The 10,000-nt window shown below is 35.2% G+C and overlaps 1 protein-coding gene across 1 annotated transcript in view; it reads right to left on the bottom strand.

Annotated features, from left to right (window-relative positions):
• The window catches only part of LOC137619011 (uncharacterized), a 128,803-nt gene that overhangs the window by 828 nt on the left and 117,975 nt on the right, over nt 1-10,000 (bottom strand). Inside the window, exons 4-8 of the mRNA XM_068349213.1 lie at nt 6,453-6,679; nt 5,961-6,095; nt 5,530-5,754; nt 4,992-5,143; nt 1-4,617 (exon numbers count right to left, since the gene is read on the bottom strand). The exon at nt 1-4,617 is cut by the window's left edge and continues 828 nt beyond it. Of these exons, the coding sequence (XP_068205314.1) occupies nt 4,494-4,617; nt 4,992-5,143; nt 5,530-5,754; nt 5,961-6,095; nt 6,453-6,679 (863 nt within the window). The 3' untranslated portion in view covers nt 1-4,493. The remainder of the gene's footprint in view (nt 4,618-4,991; nt 5,144-5,529; nt 5,755-5,960; nt 6,096-6,452; nt 6,680-10,000) is intronic.

Here is a 10,000-nt window from a genome sequence, read left to right on the forward strand (position 1 = left end):
AAGATTGCTTTTGGTATCAAGTAGAATATAATGCTGTATGATTCTAAATTCTGCACTAATCAGTAGTTTTGAGTCATTAAGGGAAGGTTCCTGTCTCAAATCCCCATTTTTTTAGTCAGTATACAGTATATTCGTGTAAGCCACTTCTCTATATTTTACCACTTTTATTATAGTTTTTTTTTTTTTTTTTTCGTAGCTCTCTGTAACGCACAATAGCTCTACAGAGTTGCAGCGGAGAAAAGTACGTAGTTGTTGTACTTCATGAATGATACTCATTTAATCTAATAGAAATTTAATCTAATAGAGTATGTGAGTATAAGATCCAGTGTCGCATATATTCCTTTCATAGTTATACAATTATGTGTCGAATACCCTGTTAGGTCAAGCTATACCATGCGGCTAATGGGTACTTGGGTGACAATGGGATTCTCGGTTTAACTTGGTTTTGCTTGATTTTGTAACGATGTTTCGCTGTACCCGCAGCCCCCTCGGTTTATCAAACATTGCCACATCTTCTTACAACAGAAGCAGCAAGGAGCAATGAAATATTTGTAAAGGGTTAACTAGGAACTCCCAGCCAAGATTCCTTATGATTTAAAGGCATGATCTTGAATTGTTGTTGACTGATGTCATTCCTACCATATTGGGCAAGTTACTGAGTTTATAAGCTAATGCGGGAAGCTTCCTTGCTACTAATGTCATTTTTACAACTCTCAAGTATTTTCCAACTACCTGGCAATTCGCAACTGGGAGCATGAATGCTAACGACCTTCTTACTTCCAAGTTAGTCTTGGTTCAAAAAGTGACAGAGAAAGTATTTCATTTTGTAAGGTTCCACTGATAATCATAGTTTTCTGTATGTTATATCGACCAGCTAGTATCTAATTTGCTCTTAATATTGTCTTATGTAACAGTTTTCTAGTTTTGTCTATTTAATCTAGTTGCTTGTTAGGCTTACAGTTGAGCCAATGTTTTTGCAAACTTCTTTCCAAAGCTTTCAAAACTTGTCAAGAATATTCTTATATATATTCATGCATTTATCTGTATTAGAGTAATTATCCTTACTCATTATTTATTAACAAATATAAGGAATTGTGAATATCTAGTGCTGAAAGTGTTTAAATATTAATGCAGAGCTATAAACAAAATGTACTTATTATTCATTCAACATTCTCAAAAGGGGAGAAAAAAATATATTTCAGATCATACAAACTCTTTTTACGTTCGTAACACTTTTCAAATATATTCTGATGAGTTTTCCGCATTGGTTTTGGTCTGATATCGTTGTAAGGGATATGAAGTTTATTAGTGAAAGTTTGCTTATGTGATAATCTTAGTAGTTGTTTTGGGTCTTTTCCTCAGCTATTGCATGAGGTATCCCCCACATTTCATAAGAGAGTGAAAGAATCGGGCATTTAGTTTTCCCATGACATTGTATCAACCGTGTGTCACACGATCGTACATAGTTCATTTTGTGCTTGTATCTTCGCTCTCCCCTCGCACTAAAAAGAACATGTCTGTTATTCTCCTCTGTAACAGTGTCAATTTTTAAACATGAAAATTCTTGTTGCCTTGAGCTTTTATATATAAAGGAGAGTGTTCTATAATAAACTAACTCAGTTGCTTTCATCCTGCCTTTGAGTCACAACCTTTCTCCTACCACCGTCACATTGGTGACCTCGGAGTGACTCGCTCCTCTGGCCTCCATCCCCCTCTCACCGTTACTATGACGTCGTCAACGCATACCTTCTGCAGCAGTACTCGCCGTCGCCAGCCGCCCGTATAGCAATGCTTTTTTAGCTCTCTCAACAACCGTTGGGGGACCAAAGGGCTTCGCTAACCCTCGGGAAAATGACCAGTATTACTCGCCTGCAACCTGCCACAGACGGCTCTCCTCGTGAGGTGAACCTACTTCATGCCCTTGGGGTAAGCCGTTTACCCAAACCTGTATGCGCTGCTATACTCGATGTCGATAGTTTACCCCTAAAGGACTTGATGGCCAAAGCCGACGCCCATATGGACAGCCACTTCAAGCCCTCCATCAATGCCTCCACTCGTGACGAAGAGGACACCTATTCAACTTCAACCGAAGCTGACGTGAATGCCGTAGGACACACATGCGTATGGATGCCGTAGGATATACAAGCCTATGAATGCCGTAGGCCTATGAATGCCGTAGGACACGCCTATGAATGCCGTAGGACACACTCGCCTATGAATGCCGTAGGCCTATGAATGCCGTAGGACACGCCTTTGAATGCCGTAGGACACACACGCCTACCCGTGACGAGCCAGAGCGGCAACAGAGCCACCCATCATCCACCACTCGCTCGCGCCCCAACCAACGACTTCTACAGTCACTCACTGCCGCTAATCGGCGCAGTTTTTACTACTACCTCTCCAGATTCAGGACGCCCTATCTAACATGGTCAGTCTGTCATTTTTAAGGGGGGGTGGGGAGCCATGTACCAACCGTGTGTCACACGATCGTACATAGTTCATTTTGTGCTTGTATCTTCACTCTCCCCTCGCACTAAAAAGAACCAGAATAAACATGTCTGTTTTTCACCTCTGTAACAGTGTCAATTTTTAAACATGAAAATTCTTGTTGGCTTGAGCTTTTGTATATAAAGGAGAGTGTTCTACAATAAACTAACTCAGTTGCTTTCATCCTGCCTTTGAGTCACAACCTCTCTCCTACCACCGTCACAACATAATTAGATGGAACTACCTTGGCAAAGGTACAAGAGAGGATAGCCTATCCTACTTTTGAATCACCACCTTTGACCTCCTAAACTTAAATTAAGCAACATGTCTGCCGGACAGATAGGAGCTGGCATCCTAAATTAAACTAGATTGAGCTCCTTCTCAATATATTCCACTGTCACACTTCTTGGTTAAGGTTAAGGGCTCACCTTACCTGAAAAAAAAAAAAGCCTGGCATCTCAGGTTAGATTAAGTTAAGGAAGGCTAAGAAGCAAATAAGTCGTTTTCTAATTTTCCAGTGAAGGATTGTTAGTATAAAATATACCATGCTTGTGGTGTTTCAAACATTTATGAGAGGAATGAATGGTTTCACAATTGTCTAATGAAACTCTCTAAATGCCGATTGGAATGATAGTATTCACACTCTCATCTTCTTATGAGTCACAAATATTACCTCTTGTACTTAAGGCAAACACGTTAAGGGAGGGAGGAACAACCAAGTTTTCTGGACAGGTAATCCAACATCACAAGTTAAGTTTGTTTTGGATACACTATTGTAATGCATAATGTGATGTTGCTGATTACACCCATTAATCTTATATGGCCCTACCTGCTTCTATTTTTTTTTTTACTATCGTCTTTCTTGCAAAATCAATTTCTTCTTTTTTTTTTTGGGGGGGGGGGGGTGTTGGAGTTTCCCTCTGTGATACAAAGAAGGGTAAGGAAAGCACAGAAAAGAGTGACTTGCACCAGCAGTAAGGATCAAAAACACCTAATGCAAAATATACTCAGTCAAGACAAACTTATGCTTCAAGGGTTGGTGCGAAACTTAATTATCATAATTAAGCAAAATATAATATTTGTCACTTGCATAAGGATTAAAAATTAGATATTTAATACATTATGTTGGAAGGTGAAGCAGTTTAAATTTTAGCGATAGTTTCTACTCGGCTAAATTGAATATTCTTAAATTCTTGTTTTTCAGGTTCACAGAGGGACAAGTGTTTGAAAAAGATTTACAAGCCTTCAGTTCTTTTTCCTTGTTTACCAATAAACCTAATATGGTCATATGATTTTCATACCACTATTATTCCTATGGCATACTTGTATAAGCATGACTAAGCATATAAGACTCTTCAAACTTTACAGGAACATTTGTCTGGTATCTGAAAACCTAATAGCAACTGATGATTTTGACAGCAGCAAACGCGTTTATGTTACTGAGTGACTTTCCTTTTCTCAAACATTGCAACTGCCCATGTATAAAATCTCTGATATTTGCTCTAAAAATATGGTGGACAAATTATTTCTAATTGCTATAAAAATCAACATATAAGCAAAATTCTTTTACTTTACTCCTCTACAATCACCCCTTTTCAGTACGACATACTCTGGTTAAATGTTTTTCAATGTGAGATCCCAGCTACACCTGGCACATGAAAATGGTACCTTCTTTAACCTTATAATAACTGCACTTGTACCTGGCACTCATTTATAAATAAAAAAAATCAAGATATTTTATGGAAATGCTATGAGGATCTGATAAAGTCAATGGTGAAAAGAAAGGGGAAACCAATCACCACATCACGGCCTTTTCGCATGTTTATACCAGAAGAGTACAAGTGATTCAAACACCAGCAATGTTCCAGCCAGATCGACTAAAATTGCACGATAACCATTTTCTAGGAATCTTTGTCATAAGCCCCATGAATATAATTTTTCATTACCAAAATGATCATTATAAATTTCTCTGTCCCAAAACGAAAATCTTTTCAGAAATATAACTTTCAAGGATCTGGAGCAGCAATGACGCTTTGGACCCAATGGCGATAGTTAGAAACTTTTGCATAAATGCCAAATTTCCCTCTTTTGCCGCATCCTTCGCCAAAAGAAGTGATGCCATAAATATACCTGAAAAAAGAAAAACATGAATTTTACAAATAAAAACTGATTAAATTTCTTTTTTCGTAATTCTGGAAAAAACACGATATCACACACAAAATATGATGGATATATAATCGAAAAATTATATTTAAGTAAAATGCCAGAAACAGTCAATTCACATGAATAAGAAATTTCCTATCTTTTTTTAAAGGAAACCTAATAATGAATATTTACTTTTTTTTTACTATTTTGCCATATATTGTAACTGTCAATTCTTCATAAAATTAAGGAGACAGACAGGCACACAAATTAAAGCAATGTACCGTTTTGTCTTATATAATTCATGTGGTACCCCAAAGTCTTAGACGAGTCTTGTGTTTTCAAAAGCAAATTATACAGACCATCTACCCTGACGCTGACATAAAAGTGGTCCACCCGAATCCCCTGCACATGAATCAACACGTCCTCTTCTATATCCTGCACAAAACATATTAGATGTGATGTAATAGTCCTCATAGACGGCTTCACATACGTTGCTGGCTATGATTGGAACCTGAAATTCATATTAATAAGCAACAAATACATACTTCATTTTCCATCTTTACATTACCACTCAGTGTCGGTTTTTATTGCATTCCATTGAAATGGACATGCTTATGTACTTTAATGAACTTGTCTCAAGTTGGGTGTGCAGTTTATTGATATCTGAAATGTATATAAAACTTTATAATCATTCACGCTCTTGTATACAGATATTTCACTCACATATATCAAATGCTATGAAAAATAGATGATTAAGAGCTAAATCTTCACGGATTTTAAAATCACGTCATCCAAGGACTAAAAAAAAAAAAAAATGTGTAATGAAGATATGCATTTTGAAAATTAAATTATTATTTCTAAAAATATTTCTCTTCGCACAAACTAGTCAACAACTACCTCTGCTTCGTGGAGGACATCTGTACCAAAGATGTGGGTGTTCCTTTCCTTTCCCCATCCAATGATGGTGCAAGAGTCACCTACTGGCAAGGAGGCCCCTTGCTCAGGAAGGCAAGCCGGGAAAATCCTTGGACCAAGATCTACAGGTTCTGGGAGTTGCAGAAGCGCCACATCATTATCAACAGTTGTAGAGTCATATTTTGGATGAGTAACTGATCTAGACACCTGATTGCAATAAAGAAAAATATGAAGAATCTATGAATAGAAACATTGCAATTTGAGTTAGTATTCAGTGAAATAGAATTCCAAGGACTTGTGAGCTTCATCTTATGTTCATTTACTCAACACTTCAGAATATCAAAATGCAGATGAACCTATCACCCACTCATAAAGAAAAATCCAATAAAGAAAAGTCTGATAAAGAAATTAACCTTATAATCCAACTCAGCTCCTTCTCTCACAGCCAAGTCATGCTCTCCAAGTCTAATATAAAGCTTCCTTCTCACACAATGAGCTGCCGTCAGTACCCACTGAGGAGCAACCAATGTGCCACCACAGAAAGCCTCCTATGAAAGACAAGAAATCAGTACATTGTTAATTCAGATAAAAAAGAATATGCCGAGTCCATAAATTTATATTTGGGACATAATTAACAAGAAATATAACTCCCTTTCATAGAAAATCGGCATACCATAATGTTCTCTTTTATAATATAAATCAAATGTCTAAAAAAATTTAGTAAGAAAAGTGCTATTCACAATTGAACATCAAACCATTTTTCTTGTTAAAGGAATGGTGTTCTCGCTTACATAGATAGTTTGCAAGTAAGGTGAAAAATCTTAATTTTTCAGTATCGTCATGGCTAAAACTTTATTATGGATTAAGAAAACAGTGTTCAGTAACAATAGGCCATTGCTCCATACCCTATATCTGTTAAGAATTACCACTTGCCATGGCCATTCTCCAGGATGTGCCTCACGTCCGCCAAGGATCCGGAGATTCCATTTTGGAGTTGTAACATTACTGATGCCACATTCGTGTGGTAGAGATCTTCCAGGTGAAGTTGATGAGGACCATGAGAAGGAGGAGTGTGATGGTGTATAGGTGGTAGTAGAGACTGGACTTTTTAATGGTACGTTGTCCTCTTCAGCTAAAAGAGATTATAGTAAAAGTATAGCTTTACCTAATTAAAACTTTTATAGTTTTATTTCCCACTGATAAATAAGATATATAAACCACACGGATGCATAACAGCTAAAAGTCTTTAAAAATATGGTAAAAGTCCTAAAACTATCCTATAATAGGTCAACATTTTCATACACTTTACCACTGATGCCAAGACAGAAATCAAGTTTAATAAACCCCGTGTGTATAATGATATGTGATATAAATTCCAATTAATGTGAATATTATCTATTAATAACTTTATTTTACCAAAAAAAAAAATAAATAAAGGATGATTACTTTTTGAAAAATAAATATCTGATTATGTTGTCCATATATATTATCATTTTTATATCAACCGTCACTCACTTTTATATTACCTAGGGCTTATCGTTTTTCTAACTTGACATACAATAGATATATATTCTATTCTTCACATTTTACCTTATGAATGTGTATTTCTTATAGCCATCATTACCCCTTTCTCTACGAAAAGGAGACTTGGCTCAAAACCTTCACAAATCCTCACTATGGGTTTTACAGGATATTTAAGCCTCTTATCAATCTTTTGCTTTATTTTTTTGTATTGCTTCGCATTTCTATTGCTTCTCATATTCTGTAAGCCCCTTCTCTCATCTCATCATAGCCCATTTTATTTACTATGCCATTCAAGCACTCACAATCTTCCATCTTATATAATATCCTTCACTACTCCATCGATCCCCTTCCCGATCTTTTTCGTATCAGAACACTCTTGTACACATGTATTCTAAAATTTGCAAACATTTTAAAACTCCATTAACAGATTCTGAAGTGTATATGCTCAATATCCCCAATAAGCATGGTATTATTTTCAAACATCAACCATTAGAAATGCATTCATAACTCATTTACTTATTCCATTGCATGTTTGTTATATTCAATGTTTAAATCTCCTGCCTCAGTCTATCAATAAAGATGTTGAAAAGCCATGGAGACATTACAAAGCTTGCCTTAGATCCATTTTCACATAAACCAGATATTCTCCTGCCTGCATGCTTGAGAACACAACCCACTTCCATAATAAAAAAAAACTTTTGCTTGCTCTCAACAGCCTATCATTTATACAATACATTTTGAACATCTACTGCATTGTCTAATAATTCTATCAAATTGTTTTCCTATGTCCAAGTATGGTACAAATAGCTTTTTTATTTTACTTTTACAAACACTTGCTCCAGATACACACTATTTTTTGTTAAACCCTACAGTTTTTTTTTTCCTCTTCCCATCCTTTTGTCACGTGGAGTTCCTTTTACAATAAGAATTTGACCAGACGGGTTTATATAACAATCGCCTTTTTTACATTTACATCGTCAACAGACCCTCCTACAAGTATGTTCACCAGTTCTCTAACTCTTTCAAGTCTTTCATTTCTCAGTTTTGCTCTGTTTATTTCGTACTATATATTCAACAAATCTTCATCAAAGTACTTTTTCAATCAATGGAAACTTCTATTCATATCGCACAGCACCTCTTCACTACCCTCTTTTAGGCTGAAATTGTTTTCCCACTAAACTTTTTTTTTTCATTTGCTTTCCTGTGAAACAATCTTATGTTTTCCACCTTCCCTTTCTTTCTGTGACTGACCAATTCTTTTTATCTCATTTTATTCTTGACTATCCTATCCCTGTTTTTTTTTTTTTTTTTTTTTAACCCTGCACCTGATATTCATTTGATATTACGCGTATCTCAAATGAGTTTTTTTTTATTTCACTAAAACTCTTTATTGCATCATTCATTCCATCACTTAATACTCTTATTCACTAAAACATTCTTATACAACAAACAGTAATTGTTGCTACCATGACCCCATAATAGAATCTTAAATAATCCCATCTTCCTTTGTTTTTTCAACATTACCACGCCACAGTTCATCTATTATCTCCTTATACACTATTTGCACTTCCTTCTTATGATCTTATCAACCCTTCTTATCTCAAGTGCATCAACAGCCAAGTGTCACAATTTCTTCTCCAACTTCTATCTATGTTAACTTTTGCTTCAACCAAATGATCTCCTCAACTTGCTTTTCCATCAACTCATTTGGCAAAATATACCAAAATCTCGCTCTTTCTGCATTTTCCTTTCCTAAGTATACTTACCTATGCTTGATTTGTAAACCATGTATTTCCCACAATCAAACCTATTTTCACATACATTCCAGTGGCATAGCCATGGTTCCCAGGGCGAGACACGTGGCGTTCAAATTCTATGCGGCCACCCCATCCCCCCCCCCCCCCCACCCATGTGCCCGACTGATTAAATACTTTACAAAAGCACATTTTTCATTTATCCTCGCTGAAAGGGGTCAATAAACACAAAGCTTTAAATCTTTTTAATTATTTTACAAGCCGATACCTAAAATATCTACATAGAAAACATAATTTAGTTTGACTTATAATATATACTGATATATTTTTACCTTATGATATATTCTCCTTTTCATTTGTTTATCTAGGCTCAGCTGATTCAGGGTTTAGCTTTTGGCGCATTGCTATAACTTCCTGTTCCGGATATCTGTCTGGCAACGTTGCCGAGGTAAAAAAATGTGTTCCTACATATCTAACATAATTTTTGATAATGCAATGATAATGCTTGTAGATAAAGTCACATATATAATCAGTATTCAATTTTTATCATTATGTATAATTCTGTATATATATATATATATATATATATATATATATATATATATATATATATATATATATATATATATATATATATATATATATGTATATGTTATCATTATTATTATTATTATTATTATTTTTATTATTATTATATATATAAATATATATATATATATATATATATATATATATATATATATATATATATATATATATATTATCATTATTATTATTAATATTATTATTATTATTATTATTACTTGCTAAGCTACAACCCTAGTTGGAAAAGCAGAATACTATAAGCCCAGGGGCTCCAAAAGGGAAAATAGCCCAGTGAGGAAAGGAAAAAGGGAAAAATAAAATAATTTAAGGAGAGTAACATCATTAAAATAAATATCTCCTATATAAACTTTAACAAAACAAGAAGAGGAGAAATTAGATAGAATAGTATGTCTGAGTGTACCCTCAAGCAAGAGAACTCTAACCCAAGACAATGGAAAACCATGGTACAGAGGCTATGGCACTACCCAAGACTAGAGAAAAATTGTTTGATTTTGGAGTGTCCTTCTCCTAGAAGAGATGCTTACCATAGCTAAAGAGTGTCTTCTACCCATAGCAAGAGGAAAGTGGCC

Source organism: Palaemon carinicauda, chromosome 2 (genome assembly GCF_036898095.1).
Source record: "Palaemon carinicauda isolate YSFRI2023 chromosome 2, ASM3689809v2, whole genome shotgun sequence".
Classification (NCBI taxonomy): domain Eukaryota; kingdom Metazoa; phylum Arthropoda; class Malacostraca; order Decapoda; family Palaemonidae; genus Palaemon; species Palaemon carinicauda.